The following is an 18,504-nucleotide window of genomic DNA, read 5'->3' as shown; positions in this document are numbered from 1 at the left end:
AAAAGAGGACTTAGTTGTGCCTATTTTATAAACACACCAATTAACCCCCCTTTACAAGATTATGGGGTCCTTTCACTAGGCTGCAGTATAGAGTCCTTAGCACACCCTTATGCGGGTTTTCCCCCACTTGCTAAGGCCATCGTTTACTGCTTGCATATTTTCCATTTTTTTTTTTACAGTAATAGCCATGCGCTAATGTCACCATTAGTGAGCAGACATTTAAAGTTACCGCATTAGCAGTTACCAACATCTATTTGGTAGGTGGTAATGGCTCATGCAGTAATCCTACACTAATAAGTTAGTACATAGTAGTGTAGCTGTGCTGATTAGTGCACAAATGACCACTCTGTCCCCAGATACATTCCCTTGGCACACACACAAAATATATATATATTTTTAGCGCGCAGTCAGCTGATTAACATAATAGCAGCTATACTGGATCAGACCAATGGTCCATCTAGCCCAGTATCCTGTTTCCAACAGTGGCCAATCCAGGTCACAAATGCCTGGCAAAACCCAATTAGTAGCATGGTTCCAGAATCCCAATCCCAGGGCAAGCAGTGGCTTCCCCATGCCTGCCTCAATAGCAGACTATGGACTTTTCCTCCAGGAACTTGTCCAAACCTTTTTTAAACCCAGAAACGCTAACCGCTGTTACCAGATTCTCTGGCGAAGAGCTCCGCAGCTTAACTATTCATTGAGAAAGAGTTACCACAAACACCTACAGTGGAAATCAAAATCACAGCTATTATAGGCAGGTATCACAGCCCTAACCCCTACACCAAGCACAGATCTGACAAAGGAGTGATCAAGGAGGACAGTACACTGACCACAGAGGGCCCTCACAGTAGCCCTGGCTCCAAATGAATATTCTCTCATGCCCATTAACCCACACTCATTGGATTGTTTAATTATTTTGCCCTTCCCAACCTAGAGGAATGTTCCACACATTCACATGGTTAGGAAGAGAACAATTGGATACCACACAATGATGAGAAAATACTGATTTTATTCACTTACCAGGTTAGAAAAACAGACTGTGTATAATAGTAGGGTCTATAATGCTTTTCTCATGGGAGATACACAGGATGCATACAGGTTCAATCTCTAAGCACATCTCCGACTAAGACCAGCTGACTCTCTGGTTATATACTTTTCTATCCAGATAAAGTTCTAACAGTTTTGCTAGCATTAGTCCGGCCCCAATATTGCTAAACAATGGTTTCAACATCTGATCAACATTATTAGGGAGGTCCAAAGCAACATCCTACCGATTAGAATTTTCCACTTGCTTCACCAGAGTCCATTTCGCCAGCAAACTTTTATCTTACCAGACATCGAAACAGCAAAACGCTAACCATATAACTTCAGTAAACATCTTCCACGGAAAATTGCCTCATGTTCCTATATCTGCAAAGCTTGTCATAAGAGCTTATGTGCCTCAGGGTCACACAGAGGCTATGCTTTTTAGACTAAACTGTCAGCTTCAGGACTTTGGTTCAGAGAAGGCCCAGACAGATCCATTATTATCAGGATAGATGTCACGTTTCAGGATGAGTGAGCCCTTGAACCGTGGTGGAACAGTCCTGCCTGCCCAGGGGACAGACTGTGGTATGCAGTGGGTGAGTCCCTGCAGAAGAGGAGGATGGGACTTGATAATCTGCCTGTGTTTAAGCGGTTTACATATTATTTATAGGTACTTATTTTGTACCTGGGGAAATGGAGGGTTAATTGAGTTGCCCAGAGTCACAAGGAGCTGCAGTGGGAACTGAACCCAGTTCACCAAGATCAAAGCTCGCTGCACTAACCACCAGGCTACTCCTCCACTTAAATGATACTACCTTATAAGAACTAGAAGTGGACAATAATCCTTTAAATCTAACAATACGTACTGATGAGAAATAGAACTACTACTAATCAATTATACATCTACTAGATGGACACAGCCCTGTACACATTATAGGTACTTTCTCTATCACAATAGGGCACACAATCTAAGTTTTTGTACCTAGGGCAATGGAGGGTTAAGTGATTTGCCCAGTCACAAACAGTTGCAATGGGAATTGAACCCGCTGCACTAACCATTAGGCTACTCCTCCACAACCAACAAAGATTGGGCATTTACTGCAGGCCATCCGAGTGCATCCCAAGATACACCATTTTAAGCAGCAGTAAGTGTGGCCTAGTGCTTACCACAACTTAATAAAAGGACCTCTATTAGACTCATTTTATGATGTTTGAATAAACTTTACTTTAGAATGGACCGCTGTTTGAAAAACTGGAGCTCTCTGTCATAGATTACAGTTGAAACTATCTGGAACCGTTATAACCTTGCCTGTGCACATGCCTAGATTTTGCCCATCTCTAGTAGTTGATCTGGCTGTTGTGTTGCATTTTTAATCACTTACTGAACATCCAGCAATCTGTGTATTCTTTGGTCTGTAGGTCCTTCAATTGGTGGTGCAATAGCAAAAGCCATTGGGTTTCCCTGGCTAATGACAATTATCGGAATCATAAATATCCTTTTTGCTCCTTTGTGCTTGTTCCTTCGGAGTCCCCCAGCCAAAGAAGAAAAAATGGTAAGCAAGTTTTAAATTATTGAAAAACTCAAAAACACTAAGATGGAGTCAGCAGTCCAGCAGCGAGAGGGGTGCTAACAGTCTTTTGCATTGAGTGTCACATGTAGGATTATCTCCCAGTTGGTGAGATGTCATATCGGCAGCATAGTAGATCAGGTGTCCTTAAAAAAAAAATCAGACAAGAGACTACAAATTAATACTGTCAAGTACTGAGCATGATAATGTAAATAGGAACAACATAGTTTGAAATGCCTACATGTGCATGCCAGAAGCCTAAGAAATAAGATGGGAGAGCTGGAATATATTGCACTAAATGAAAATGTTGGGCAGACTAGCTGGACCGTACAGGTCTTTTTCTGCCGTCACCTACTATGTTATGTGTGTGCCTGATACAAAGAACTCCTAGCTCTCAGAGAACGTGTCCGTTCTCTTGAGATCAGAGTAGCAGACTTGGTGGAGCTGATGGAGACAGAGAGGTACATAGAGGAGACCTACAGGAATGTTGTAGAGAAGTCCCACCTCCAGTCTGGTAGCCCCTGTGCTATCTTGGAGGAGGGAGGTCTCCTAGAAGGAGAGCATCACCCTGGTGAAGTAGGAAGTACTCCTGTAGCCAGGACCTGTCCACCAGGGGATGTACTATCCTCTCACACAAAAGGATATGTCTCCAAGTACTGCCCGGGAGGAAAAGGTTAGGGCAGCTGCTGTAGTTGGTAATTTGATCATTAGGCAAATAGATAGCTGGGTGGACCTGAGGATCACCTGATGACATGCCTGCCTGGTGCGAAGGTGGCGGACCTCACACGTCACCTAGATAGGATTTTAGATAGTGCTGGGGAGGAGCTGGCTGTCGTGGTACATAGGAAAGTGTGAGAGAGAGGTTCTGGAAGCCAAATTTAGGCTCTTAGGTAGAAAGCTCAAATCCAGATCCTCTAGGGTAGCATTTTCTGAAATGCTACCCATTCCATGCGCAGGGCCCAAATGACAGGCAGAGCTCCAAAGTCTCAATGCGTGAATGAGACGATGGTGCAGGGAGAGCCTATTCCAAAAGGATGGGCTCCACCTTAACCAGGGTGGGACCAGGCTGCTGGCATCGGCATTTAAAAAGGAGATACAGCAGCTTTTAAACTAGAAACAGGGGGAAGGCTGACAGTCGCTCAAAAGCGCATGGTTCGGGATAAGGTATCTTTCAAAGATATCACCAAAACAGAGAAGATAGGGTATCCTGATAGTGAGGTTGCAAAAGAGACCTTAGTAGATCAGGTGTCCTTAAATAAAAATCAGACAAAAGATTGCAAATTAATACTGTCAAGTACTAAGCATGATGTAAATAGGAACAAAAAACATACTTTGAAATGTCTATATGCGAATGCCAGGAGCCTAAGAAATAAGATGAGAGAGTTAGAATATATTGCACTAAATGAAAAATTAGACATAATAGGCATCTCTGAGAGCTGGTGGAAGGAGGATAACCAGTGGGACACTGTCATACTGGGGTACAAATTACTGTATATTGTAGTGATAGGGTGGATCGAATTGGTGGAGGGGTAGCATTGTATATTAATGAGAGCCTTGAATCAAACAGATTGAAAATGCTGCAGGAAACAAAACACTTCTTGGAATCACTGTTGATTGAAATTCCATGTGTAAAGGGGAAAAGAATAGTGATAGGAGTGTACTGGATGAACAGACAGATGCAGAAATGTTAAAGGAAATTAGGGACGCAAACTGGGCAACACAATAATAATGGGTGATTTCAATTACCCCAATATTGACTGGGTAAATGTAACATCGGGGCACGCTAGGGAGGTAAAATTCCTTGATGAAATCAAGAACAGCTTGATGGAGCAGCTGGTACAGGAGCCGATGAGAGAAGGAAAAATTCTAGACCTAGTCCTTAGTGGAGCACATGATCTGGTGCGTGAGGTAATGGTGCTGGGGCCGCTTGATAACAGTGATCATAATATGATCGGATTTGATATTAGCTTTGAAGTATATACAGGAAATCAAATACATTAGCGTTTAACTTTAAAAAAGGAGACTATGATAAAATGAAAAGAATGGTGAAAAAAAAACTTAGAGGAGCGACTGAGAGGGTCAAAAATTTACATCAGGCATGGATGCTGTTCAAAAACACCATCTTGGAAGCCTAGGCCAAATATATTCCGCATATTAAAAAAGGACGGAAGACCAAACGACAGCCGGCATGGTTAAAAAGTGAGGTGAAGACAGCTATTAGAGCTAAAAGAAATTCCTTCAGAAAATGGAAGGAGGAACCAACTGAAAATAATAAGAAACAGCATAAGGAATGTCAAGTCAAATGCAAAGCGCTGATAAGGAAGGCTAAGAGGGACTTTGAAAAAAAGATTGCGTTGGAGCCAAAAACACAGTAATTTTTTTTTTTTTTAGCTATATTAAAAAGCAGGAAGCCGGCAAAAGAATCGGTTGGACCGCTAGATGACCGAGGAGTAAAAGGGGCAATCAGGGAAGACAAAGCCGTAGCGGAGAGATTAAATTAATTTTTTGCTTCGGTCTTCACCAAGGAAGATTTGGGTGGGATACCAGTGTCAGAAATGGTATTCGAAGCTGACGAGTTGGAGAAGCTTAATGAATTTTCTGTAAACCTGGAGGATGTAATGGGGCAGCTCTACAAACTGAAGAGTAGCAAATCTCCTGGACCGGATGGTATTTATCCCAGAGTACTGATAGAACTGAAAAATGAGCTTGTGGAGCTATTGTTAACAAATATGTAATTTATCCTTAAAATCGAGCTTGGTACCGAAAGATTGGAGGGTGGCCAATGTAACGCCGATTTTTAAAAAAGGTTCCAGAGGAGATCCGGGAAATTATAGACAGGTGAGTCTGACGTTGGTGCCAGGCAAAATGGTAGAGACTATTATTAAGAACAAAATTACAGAGCATATTCAAAAGCATGGATTACTGAGACAAAGTCAACATGGATTTAGTGAAGGGAAATCTTGCCTCACCAATCTACTACATTTCTTTGAAGGGGTGAACAAACATGTGGATAAAGGTGAGCCGGTTGATATTGTTTACCTGGATTTTCAGAAGGCGTTTGACAGAGTACCTCATGAAAGACTCCAGAGGAAATTGGAAAGTCATGGGATAGGAGGTAGTGTTCTATTGTGGATTAAAAACTGGTTAAAAGCTAGAAAACAGAGAGTAGGGTTAAATGGTCAGTATTCTCAATGGAATAGGGTAGTTAGTGGGGTTCCCCAGGGGTCTGTGCTGGGGCCACTGCTTTTTAACATATTTATAAATGACCTAGAGATGGGAGTAACTAGTGAGGTAATTAAATTTGCTGATAACACAAAGTTATTCAAAGTCATTAAATCGTGGGAGGATTGTGAAAAATTACAAGAGGACCTTATGAGACTGGGAAACTGGGCATCTAAACGGCAGATGACGTTTAATGTGAGCAAGTGCAAAGTGATACATGTGGCAAAGAGGAACCCGAATTATAGCTACATCATGCAAGGTTCCACGTTAGGAGACACAGACCAAGAAAGGGATCTAGGTGTCGTCGTTGATGATACGTTGAAACCTTCTGCTCAGTGGGCTGCTGCGGCTAAGAAAGCAAATAGAATGTTAAGTATTATTAGGAAAGGAATGGAAAACAAAAATGAGGATGTTATAATGCCTTTGTATTGCTCCACGGTGTGACCGCACCTCGAATATTGTGTTCAATTCTGGTTGCCGCATCTCAAAAAAAGATATAGTGGAATTAGAAAAGGTGCAGAGAAGGGCGACGAAAATGATAAAGGGGATGGGACGACTTCCCTATGAGGAAATGCTAAAGCGGCTAGGGCTCTTCAGCTTGGAGAAAAGGCAGCTGAGGGGAGATATGATAGAGATCTATAAAATAATGAGTGTAGTTGAACGGGTAGATGTGAAGTGTCTGTTTACACTTTCCAAAAATACTAGGACTAGGGGGCATGCGATGAAGCTACAATGTAGTAAATTTAAAACTAATTGGAGAAAATGCTTCTTCACTCAACGTGTAATTAAACTCTGGAATTTGTTGCTAGAGAATGTGGTAAAGGCGGTTAGCTTAGCGGAGTTTTAAAAAGTGTGGACGGCTTCCTAAAGGAAAAGTCCATAGATCATTATTAAATGGATTTGGAGAAAATCCACTATTTCTGGGATAAGCAGTATAAAATGTTTTGTACTTTTTGGGGATCTTGCCAGGTATTTGTGACCTGGATTGGCCACTGTTGGAAACAGAATGCTGGGCTTGATGGACCTTTGGTCTTTCCCAGTATGGCAATACTTATGTACTTATGTAAGCCAAATTCAAAAGCTAAATTGCTTCATCTTTTCTGTTCTTGAAGGAGGAACCAGCAGAAGCTGGGACATAACCTTCTAGTACTCCAAACATGGAAATAATAGAAAGTAAGTTTCTTTCAGTGGAAAGGAGGCTCTAGTGCAAGGGTTAGCAACAACGGTCCTCGAGGGCCACAACCCAGTCAGGTTTTCAAGACTTCTACAATGACAATGCATGAGATTGATTTTCACTGCATGTACTGCTTCCGTTGTATACAAATAGATCTCATGCATATTCATCTTGGAAATCTTGAAAATCCAATTGGTTTGTGGCCCTCAAGGACAACAGCTGCCCACCTCTGCTCTAGAGCAGTGTTTTCCAAGTCCGGTCCTAGAGTACACCCATTACCAGTCAGGTTTTTCAGAATATCCACAATGAATATGCATGAAAGAGATTTGCATATAATGGAGGCAATGTATGCAAATCAAGTTCATGCATATTCAGTTTGGAGCTCCTGAAAATCTGACTGGCAAGGGGTACTCCAGGACTGGACTTGGGGAAACGCCGCTCTAGAGCAAAGGATCACAGGAGAAGATTCAGAATATCTATATATATAAAAGGCACTTTGAAGTCTCAAGCCGGAAACTTGAGGCGCCCGAGATATCCGGTTTGGCCTGCAGGCTCCAGTCACTGTAGCTCCGCCCTCGCGTCAAAACACGATGATGTTGAGGGCGGGGCGGCCCTCGCGTCAAAACGCGATGACGTTGAGGGCGGGGCGGCCCTCGCAACCATGTCACTGAGGGACGAAGAGGAGAGGTGTGCAACTCAGAACGGAGGCATGGAGGGGGTATCTGCAACTTGGGAGGGAGGGAGGACGGGGGGGGGGGGGGGGGGATTACCCTGCTAGCGCCCGTTTCATTTTTGCCAGAAACGGGCATTTCTTACTAGTTAGAAAATATTTCTCTGCAGATATGGTGGTGAATGTATGGAACAGCCTCCCAGGTGAGGTGAGGGCGACAAAAACAGTGAAGTAATTCAAAGCAGTCTGAGATTAATGTATAACATCTATACATGAGAATAAGAGACTAGTTAAATTTGAAAATCTTCAACCTGCCATTGTTGTGTGTTGCTATTAAAGGACAGGTCACACTACAGGCATTCATAAAGTGGTCAAAGAACTTTTGGGAGGTTTGGTTTTTTTTTTTTTTTGGGGGGGGGGGGGGGGGGGGGGAGAGACAGACAAACTTTCATACTGTATCCTAACCCAGAAACAAATACATACATAACACCTGTACATAATCTGAAAAGTCTAGATTGTTTATTTCAACTTTCCAAAGTAGCTAGCTATTCATGTTGAAGGATGGCTTTTGATTTAAGCACAAGTAGCCAGCCCATGATTCTAGTTTAAGATGAATTCTAAATCCAGTTGCTGGCTTCTCTTTAGGCCATTCTCATGGATCACAGCTGCCCAGTCAAAACGAAAATGTATACACAGAACAGCATGCAGTCTTATCCCATGGAAGACGATGGGCTAGAAAGCTATGAATAGTACCAGAAGACACAGCACCTGCTCCTAACGCCAAACTAAGTCTCTTATTGTATAAACCAGTGTCTCCTGTGAAACATCTCATCAAAAACAGAAAAATAGTTGTGTTGTCCTAATTATATGGTGAAATACATAAGAGAGACCAAAGGTATGTTTTTTTTTGTTTCCCATGTGTTAAAGAAAAACAAAATAAGTCAATACACACCTTGCCAATGGCCTTATTAATAACACAGAAGTGTTGAAAAACTTTATTTTGTTGTATTTAATTTTATTAAATATTATACAATATATTTTTTGATTACATGTGTAATGTAAATGTGTACATAGATCAGCATTTATTACTTTGTTTTAAAAATATATATCCTATTCATAGTTCTTTATATAGTTTTTGTTATAGGTTTTCTGGTGCACTCGTTTGCCATGAGGGGGCTCAATCTTACAAGTGTGAAGATAAAACAGGGCAAAGGTTTTCAACTCAGTCCTTGGGGCACACCCAGACAGTTGGGGGTTTCAGGATATTGAATTCAATCGGGATATCGTGAAAACCCCAACTGACTGGGTGTGCCCTGAGGACTGGTTTGAAAACCTCCCAATCTAGTGGTTAGAACAGTGGGCTGAGAACCAGGAAGCCAGGTTTCAAAATCCCACTGATATTCCCTGTGATCTTGGTCATTGCCTTGAGTACAACAGAGATTGTAAGCCTTCTTGGGCAAGGAAATTACTCCATTACCTGAACTGGAACTCACCTTGAGTTCAAATCTGTAAAGGTGAATATGTCTAAAATTCAAAGCTGTGGAGAACAGAGAAAATTTTCACCCTACTGCACTAGAAGCAAGTTAGGATAAGGGGAGGGCAGAGATGAGGCATTTTGTTTCAGGGATGATAAAACAACAGAACAAGGTCTGAACACGTGTGGAGCCAACATGCGTCTCTTTTTAACACCTCCAAATAGCTGTGCTTGTACCAGAACCAATAAACCCCACATGCAGAAAATTCCTACTGCAATCACACTGTATATCAGAATTAATTTGCCCATATATACTTAACACAATTGGGTTTCCTTTGGCTATACAAAAATTAAAGATCAAACAGATAACTTCCTCATTATGAAACACCAAGCTTATAGTACTTAACAGTTTTCAAATTGCTCAGATTGCTGTAGAAGGCATCTTCCACATTAAAAAAAAAATGAATGTTGCATCTTCTCCTTGTTAGACTTCCTTCCAGTGGCATACCAAGGGGGGGGGGGCGGGGGGGGCGGTCCGCCCCGGGTGCACACCGCTGGGGGGGTGCCACGGCGTGCGCCTGCTCAGCGTTGGCTGAGTTCGCGCGTTCGCTGCAGCCTGCAGCTCCCTCTCTGCCCCGGAACAGAGGGAGCTGCAGGCTGCAGCGAACGTGCCAACTCAGCCAGCGCTGCGGCACCCCCCACAGCGGCGTGCACCCCGGGGGAGGTTTCTTTCGCCAGGGGGGGGGGGTGCTTTGGCGGGGGGGGGGGCGTCCGCGCTGCATCGGGGGGGGGGGGGGGGGGTGCTGCACCCTGGGGGCAGGGCGCCGCCCCGGGTTTCCGCCCCCCTAGGAACGCCACTGCTTCCTTCCATCCTAGATTTTATCCATTGCTCCCAAGATTTGTAAAACACCGGTAGTAAAAAGATCCTTTTACAAGTAAAATCACCCTTTCTGAGATTAGTAATACATGCTTAGAATAATCAAGAAAAATATACTACCAGCCTTAAGTCCATAGCATATGTGATCTGTTGACAAATAATGCGCAGGAAATAGTGTTCTTTAAATATATCAACTTTATTTTGGGATAACTTTTGGAAACCAGTAGATGGCCCTGGGCTGAGTAATAAGTATACCGTTTAGCAGATGCACTTAAGCTCTGCAATGGAGTTCATATCCCTCAGAGGAGAGACAAAATTAGGCTTGATTTAAGTACGAAAGCTTGAGAAAAGGCCTACTGACTGTCAACTAAGCTTCACTTCCCAAAAAGTATATAGACTTAAATTGGGATACAAAAATTCCAAGTAGTAGTACATGACAGGACCTGAGATTCTGATGTGCCCTGAGGAGGAGAGAATCCTCAGGGTGATCTTGAGGCAGCAAAATAATGCAACAAGGTGGTGACAAGATCCAGCGAGGAGAGAAGCATATCTAGCAAAAACAAAAACAAACAAACAAAAAAAATAAACTAGGGAAGAAATTCTGTTTTCTGTAGTTGGTGAGGCCTGATCTGCAGTGCTGTGTCTTATTCTGGAGGCTGTACCTCTAAAAGAATAGAGGCAGAGCAGAGAAGAGCTGATCTGGTCCAGTGATGTCTGTATCATATGATAAGCCCGTTTCATCCCTAAAAACAGGTTCCGAGCAGGTATACAATAAAATAACAAATGTACAGTAACAATAACCAATCAAAAAACCGATTTGAAATCACAACACAAATTTTGAAAATAAATGACTTCAATAATTTCCAAAATTGAAGATACAGTGGGGGAAATAAGTATTTGATCCCTTGCTGATTTTGTAAGTTTGCCCACTGACAAAGACATGAGCAGCCCATAATTGAAGGGTAGGTTATTGGTAACAGTGAGAGATAGCACATCACAAATTAAATCCGGAAAATCACATTGTGGAAAGTATATGAATTTATTTGCATTCTGCAGAGGGAAATAAGTATTTAATCCCTCTGGCAAACAAGACCTAATACTTGGTGGCAAAACCCTTGTTGGCAAGCACAGCGGTCAGACGTCTTCTGTAGTTGATGATGAGGTTTGCACACATGTCAGGAGGAATTTTGGTCCACTCCTCTTTGCAGATCATCTCTAAATCATTAAGAGTTCTGGGCTGTCGCTTGGCAACTCGCAGCTTCAGCTCCCTCCATAAGTTTTCAATGGGATTAAGGTCTGGTGACTGGCTAGGCCACTCCATGACCCTAATGTGCTTCTTCCTGAGCCACTCCTTTGTTGCCTTGGCTGTATGTTTTGGGTCATTGTCGTGCTGGAAGACCCAGCCACGACCCATTTTTAAGGCCCTGGCGGAGGGAAGGAGGTTGTCACTCAGAATTGTACGGTACATGGCCCCATCCATTCTCCCATTGATGCGGTGAAGTAGTCCTGTGCCCTTAGCAGAGAAACACCCCCAAAACATAACATTTCCACCTCCATGCTTGACAGTGGGGACGGTGTTCTTTGGGTCATAGGCAGCATTTCTCTTCCTCCAAACACGGCGAGTTGAGTTCATGCCAAAGAGCTCAATTTTTGTCTCATCTGACCACAGCACCTTCTCCCAATCACTCTCGGCATCATCCAGGTGTTCACTGGCAAACTTCAGACGGGCCGTCACATGTGCCTTCCGGAGCAGGGGGACCTTGCGGGCACTGCAGGATTGCAATCCGTTATGTCGTAATGTGTTACCAATGGTTTTCGTGGTGACAGTGGTCCCAGCTGCCTTGAGATCATTGACAAGTTCCCCCCTTGTAGTTGTAGGCTGATTTCTAACCTTCCTCATGATCAAGGATACCCCACGAGGTGAGATTTTGCGTGGAGCCCCAGATCTTTGTCGATTGACAGTCATTTTGTACTTCTTCCATTTTCTTACTATGGCACCAACAGTTGTCTCCTTCTCGCCCAGCGTCTTACTGATGGTTTTGTAGCCCATTCCAGCCTTGTGCAGGTGTATGATCTTGTCCCTGACATCCTTAGACAGCTCCTTGCTCTTGGCCATTTTGTAGAGGTTAGAGTCTGACTGATTCACTGAGTCTGTGGACAGGTGTCTTTCATACAGGTGACCATTGCTGACAGCTGTCTGTCATGCAGGTAACGAGTTGATTTGGAGCATCTACCTGGTCTGTAGGGGCCAGATCTCTTACTGGTTGGTGGGGGATCAAATACTTATTTCCCTCTGCAGAATGCAAATAAATTCATAAACTTTCCACAATGTGATTTTCCGGATTTAATTTGTGATGTGCTATCTCTCACTGTTACCAATAACCTACCCTTCAATTATGGGCTGCTCATGTCTTTGTCAGTGGGCAAACTTACAAAATCAGCAAGGGATCAAATACTTATTTCCCCCACTGTAGTTTGTGTGAGATGAGGCTTAAGGATTTATCTACATACACAGCTGCGAAAATAGAAGGGACAGAGGAGATACGATAGACATTCCAAAAGGTATAAACAATGCATTAAAAAAGGCTAGAAGGTTGTGTACTCATATTTAGGAAGAAAAAATAGCTTACCTCTTTTCCCAGTGGAGGGTGGGGAGGGAGATGGATGCTTTTCTTTGATGGCAATAGATTTTACGTTTTTTTAAGATTGATAGTTTTATGCTTTTATGATGGATATCTGATTATTAGAAAGCAACCTGATTGCCCAGTTTGGGTCAGAGGAGGTAATATATAAGATTACATGAAATATAAATAGAACAAGAGATCATGAACTGAAGTTCATAAAGTGTAGAGCCAGGAATAATAGAAAATATTTCTCCACAGAAAGAGTGGCAGATATATGGAATGGCCTGTTAGGGGAGATAGTGGAAGTAAACCAGTCACAGAATATAAGAAAGTCTAGAAGTGAAGGAAGGGCAATTTAATTGCAGCCCACCAAACTTGGACAAGTTACACCACTGTTCAAAAAGATTGTAAGCAAATGCTTTCCCATTAAAAAAAAATCACCCCAAGGAAAGTACACACACATTTACCCCTGCTTTTTGGTATGCATAAATGTTTTTTTTTTGTTTTATATTGCATGTGTGTATTTTATCAAGTATGTGCATAAGTTCAAACCCCCAACTGAAGCCTGAGGAAACCCCTCTGCCCAGGCTGGATAAACTTATGAATACACAGGATGCATGTGAATAAGCTTAAGCACACACATGCCAGGCAGTTTTAGAAATTGGCCACTTCTGCATGTTAAAGGGCAATAACTAGGCACCTCCATTTTGGTGCCTCGAGGACAAGTAGTAGGTGCCATAGACCTGATGCAACTGCAGTCATGTAAATGTGGCAAGGATGCCTGTAACTGACAGTTTCCTCTAAGATTTGTTTGTAACTGATAGCCCCCGCCCACATCCCACCCCCTTGCATTTATGCCATTGTAGAATATCCCATAGGTGCCCTCTTGCACTTGCATGCATTAGTGCAAGTATTCTATACATTTATACACAAAAGGGACACAAATGTGGGTACCAAGGTTATAGAATTGTCCTTAAAGGGCTGTTTTCCCCATGGAAATGCCCTTCACAATTACCCTCTAAAATTCCTTAACTGCAAAAAAGCAGAGAAACATTCAGAGACGAATTATTTATGCATGTTATGTCATAATTAGGTTACTGCAATGTTGCTAATGCAGGTCTATCGAGTTATTTCTCTAAAGAGCCTTTAGTCAGTCCAAAAATACTGCTATCCATGTCTATTCACATGCAAAGAGATGTGATCATATTACTTCCCTCATGATTTGTCATCATTGGCTACCAGTTCACTTTACAATTCAGTTTATGTTTCAACTATTTTATTGAAAATCTAAAACTTGAGGAACACAATCTTCAGTTACAGTCATGGAGTTTCCCCCGATATAACCAAATTAGATTGAATATAATCATCGTCCAACAAGATTTTTAATTTTCTCCCTGACCCCCTACCCTCCTCCGCCTCCCCCCAATTCAACTCCCCCCCAACCTTAACTGCCCATCAACAAGAACAGCCCCCAAAAGCAAGGAACCTCCCCCCCCAAGAACCTCAGTTACAAAACTACCTTCCCAAGACCTCCCCAACATCTCTAAGAACTAACCATAGATAACCTAACACTTATAATTCAACATCAATGCACTCATAGTCCAAGGTTCCTAAACCCAATACCTCTTGAATAAGATAAAAACAACAAATATACCGACTTCCGCGTCCTAAATCCCCCCTACCTACCACCCTCCCTCTTCATCTCTATTACTGAATAGAGCATATTGAAAACAGTATCTAAATCCCCCTGTTTAGTTATTGATTACCCTTTAGGGGTCAAAATCTGCAAATAAGGCATCCGTATTTGGGTGAATATTTTTTTCCTCTTAGGTGAAATCCTCGCTTCCCTTGCTTCCCATGCTGCCAAGAGATGCACCTGATATTCTACCAGTACCAGTACGCTGGTGGCTCCAAGGAGATCCAATATTGTAATACACATTTCCAGGCCACCAAACTCAATTTCCGACACAGAAGACTGGGGTATCTAGAGAAGCAAAAGCACCAGGTTGATCTAACAGAAACTGGCCCTCTGTCCCTTGAACCTGTCTCCCCAGTAGCTTAACCAAGAAGATTCTCACCCGCGTCCAAAACTGTTTAATGGCTGGACACGACCAGATCACATGGTAGAATGATTGGGAAGCAAAACCACATTTAACACATGTAGGATCCCTCCCAATGTGTGCCAATTGGGACTTGGTCATATATGTTCGTAACACCACCCTATAACCGCACTCTCTCATCCGTTGTAATTGTGCGTATATGTCTCAATGTAGCTGCCACATCCCAGAGCCCAAGATCCATTCTCAAGTCCTCCTCCCATCTAGCCTTCACAACTGCATAAGTTCTATTAGGAATATGTTTGACCAGCTGCTTATGAATCCCAAAAACCGAGGGCCTCTCTTCCATACATTCATCGAAGAAGGCCCGGATCTGTGCGTCTAAGTGAAATCTCAGAGCCCTTTTATCTAGTGACCCTATACAGTGTTTAACTTGCGCATACTTAAAACGATTTCCCCACATGGGGTCTACCTTATCCTGCAATTCCTCAAACCGAATCAATCTCCTTCCTCATTCAGTAAATGCTCTAACGCAACAAAACCTTTCTTTTCCCAGTTTAGAAAGATCGGATTATCTAAGCCAGCCTCAAAGGCGACATTGCCTCTAATTGAAATTTGATCTGAGATCGCCGGATTGCCCCCCAACTGTCTCACCCACAATTGCCAAGTCTGCCTCAAAGGTCTAAACAGCACACTCCCTCTTAAATGTTGTGGCAACTGGCCTGGTAGAAGGTGTAACAAAGAGAAAAGATTATATGGAGCCAAGTACTCCCGCTCTAAATCAATAGGTATATATTTATGTGTCTGTTGAAACCAATCTGCTAAATAGCGGAGGAGACATGCTTGGTTATGAAGAAAGAAATTAGGAAATCCAACCCCAACCCCCCCCCCCCCCCCCCCCGATTCCAGCTGCCTTCCATGACTCCTTGAGCAATTTTAGGCTTTTTGCATGCCCAGCAGAAACGAGTAAACAATCTGTTCACCATTCTTAAATATTTCCGCAGTAAGCAAAGGGGTAATGTCTGTAGGACATAGAGCCATCTGGGAAAGATAACCATCTTGATCAAGTTTACCCTACCCCCCAGCGTCAAAGGGAGTCCCATCCAGCTATTCAGCTGTGTTTTGGTACTCTCTAGTAATGTTGAAACATTTAGGACAGTGGCTCCTGCATCTCTCTCCTCTTTGGTTGTATCATTGTGAGTCCTCCAGGGACAGAGAACTACCTAATGTACCTGAATACATAGTAACATAGTAGATGACGACAGAAAAAGACCTGCATGGTCCAACCAGTCTGCCCAAGACAAACTCATATGTGTATACCTTACCTTGAATTTGTACCTGTCCTTTTCAGGGCACAGACCGTATAAGTCTGCCCAGCAGTATTTCCCACCTCCCAACCACCAGTCCCGCCTCCCATCATCGGCTCTGGTACAGACCGTACAAGTCTGCCCTCCCAACCACCCAACCACCAACCCCTCTTCCCCCCACCTGCTCCACCACCCAATCTCAGCTAAGCTTCTGAGGATCCATTCCTTATGCACATGATTCCTTTATGCATATCCCACGCATGTTTGAACTCCGTTACCGTTTTCATCTCCACCACCTCCCGCGGGAGGGCATTCCAAGCGTCCACCACCCTCTCCATGAAAAAAATACTTCCTGACATCTTTCCTGAGTCTGCCCCCCTTCAATCTCATTTCATGTCCTCTCGTTCTACCGCCTTCCCATCTCCGGAAAAGATTTGTCTGCGGATTATATACTATCAGTTTTAATCACTGCATTAAAAACATATAAAGCAACTTAAGACTATAACGTGAGCAATACCAGTTCACTAATGTAACTCACCTTGAGCTACTACTGCAAAAGGTGTGAGCAAAATCTAAATAATACTACTAATATGTTCCTGCCCGATCCCTTCATTCTGCTTATTAATCTCATCTCTCTATTCCCAGTGTTCTTTTCATAATTCTTTCAGCTTTCTTTTATACTGCTCCAGCCCTACAGGATTTAGTGCATGCTAAATGATGACGCCCATTATATTCCCATGGGCATCATCATTTAGCACATGCTAGTCATTAGCGTACCTTAGTAAAAGGAACCTTAGACTGTAAAGGTGCTTCAAAAACTGTGAGCAATACCAGTTCCCCAATATTATTTTTTGGAATACTTATCTTGTCTGGTGGTGGTGAATAAAGAAACAGTTTCAATGTCTGTAGTGGTGTGAGAGTTTCCAATAGTCTTTCGTTGGTCTCCCTGAAGCAGACAAAGCGAAACATAGTCCATGTTGGGGACCAGTTACTTTCTTGACTACATACACGGGGGGGGGGGGGGGGGGGGGGGGGGGGGAACCAGACAAAAAAAACAAAAAACAAAAGAAAACATTCTTCTGGGAACTGTTTATTCACCACCACCACACCAAGATAAGCATTACAAAAAATAATATTAGTGAACTGGTATTGCTCACGTTATAGTCTTAAGTTGCTTTATATGTTTTTAATGCAGTGATTAAAACTGATAGTATATAATCCTCTACTAGAACCAGGATCGCTGCTACTTAAAGACTCATAATAATACAATCCAATATACCACTATTATTGCCATTCAATATATATATATATATATATATATATATATATATATATATATATATATACGTGTGTGTGTTTTTTTGAGTACCCTCTGATTTTCCCACCATCTTTCGGCTCTCAGGTGTACTGATGCCTAGTGGTATAGCACTTCTTTCATTGGGTTACTCTTTTTATGTATTATAAAGAAACCACATAAGGCATCTCGCAGTTTACTTTACAATGGAAGATGGTGCAGAGGATGGTCTTAACCCTAGTCCCTGAAGAAAGAAATCTGAAACCCGCGGAGTCGGGCGTGTCCAGGGGAAGGCAGTCAGATGTTTTCATATAACCATAACCCTGCCTTTTGATGTAGTGAGGTAGCACGGATGAAGATAAGTGCCGGTTGATTAATCGATATTATTATTGCCATTTTGAAGTAGTAATGAATGCAGTGAATTGTGGTGCTGGTTTAAAATATCACTTAGAAAGTATTGTGTAAAATACCAGCTTGATAGCACTTACATGGTCTCTTCTCTTTATAATACATAAAAAGAGTAACCCAATGAAAGAAGTGCTATACCACTAGGCAGCAGTACACCTCAAAAACATATATATATATATAATGGCAATAATAGTGGAATATTGGATTGTATTATTATGAGTCATTAATTAGGTAGCAGTGATCTTGGCTCTAGTAGAGGATTATATACTATTAATTTACCAGAGATTATTGGATATTCATTGTTTCATTCTGTCATTAAAACTGAAGCAGTATACTACCTTAACCTGAATGTTTGGGCTGGTGCCAATGCATGATATGAGCACAATATAATTTGAGTAACATTGTTTTGATGATTTTACATTTAATATTTTCATTGGAGATTTTTCTTAAGTCATTCTATTGGCAAATCAAATGTATTAAGTATGTACAATTTTCTCATAACAGTTTTCCTTCATTCTGATTATTATGGGTAAAAATGTTAGCATCGTTCTTGGCTAATGGGCACTGCAGGGAAAGGAGGCTAATTCCTTAATCCTGATTTGGTTCGTGCTTTAAGTTCAACTGGGAAATGAATAGCTTTAACCTTGTTCGGCGCTGGGTTCTGGCGAGTGCTAAGACGTGCAGTGTGGGATATTGTGAATACAACTTGGTTTGAACCTCAGGGCTGAAATTTTGACTGTGATGCTTATCAGCTATACACTCCAACACAAAACCATTTCAAATTCAGAAATGCCATTGTCAAA

At 42.3% G+C, this 18,504-nt stretch overlaps 1 protein-coding gene across 1 annotated transcript in view; it reads left to right on the top strand.

The window, feature by feature from the left end:
• The window catches only part of SLC18A2 (solute carrier family 18 member A2), a 138,165-nt gene extending 129,520 nt beyond the window's left edge, over positions 1 to 8,645 (top strand). Inside the window, exons 15-16 of the mRNA XM_030204747.1 lie at positions 2,446 to 2,579; positions 8,306 to 8,645. Coding sequence (XP_030060607.1) covers positions 2,446 to 2,579; positions 8,306 to 8,410 — 239 coding nt within the window. The 3' untranslated portion in view covers positions 8,411 to 8,645. The remainder of the gene's footprint in view (positions 1 to 2,445; positions 2,580 to 8,305) is intronic.
• Positions 8,646 to 18,504: the final 9,859 nt, after the last annotated feature.

The sequence above is a fragment of the Microcaecilia unicolor genome, chromosome 5 (assembly GCF_901765095.1).
Source record: "Microcaecilia unicolor chromosome 5, aMicUni1.1, whole genome shotgun sequence".
Classification (NCBI taxonomy): Eukaryota; Metazoa; Chordata; class Amphibia; order Gymnophiona; family Siphonopidae; genus Microcaecilia; species Microcaecilia unicolor.
Note: the sequence above shows the minus strand (reverse complement) of the source record. Positions and strands in the feature narration are given on the sequence as shown.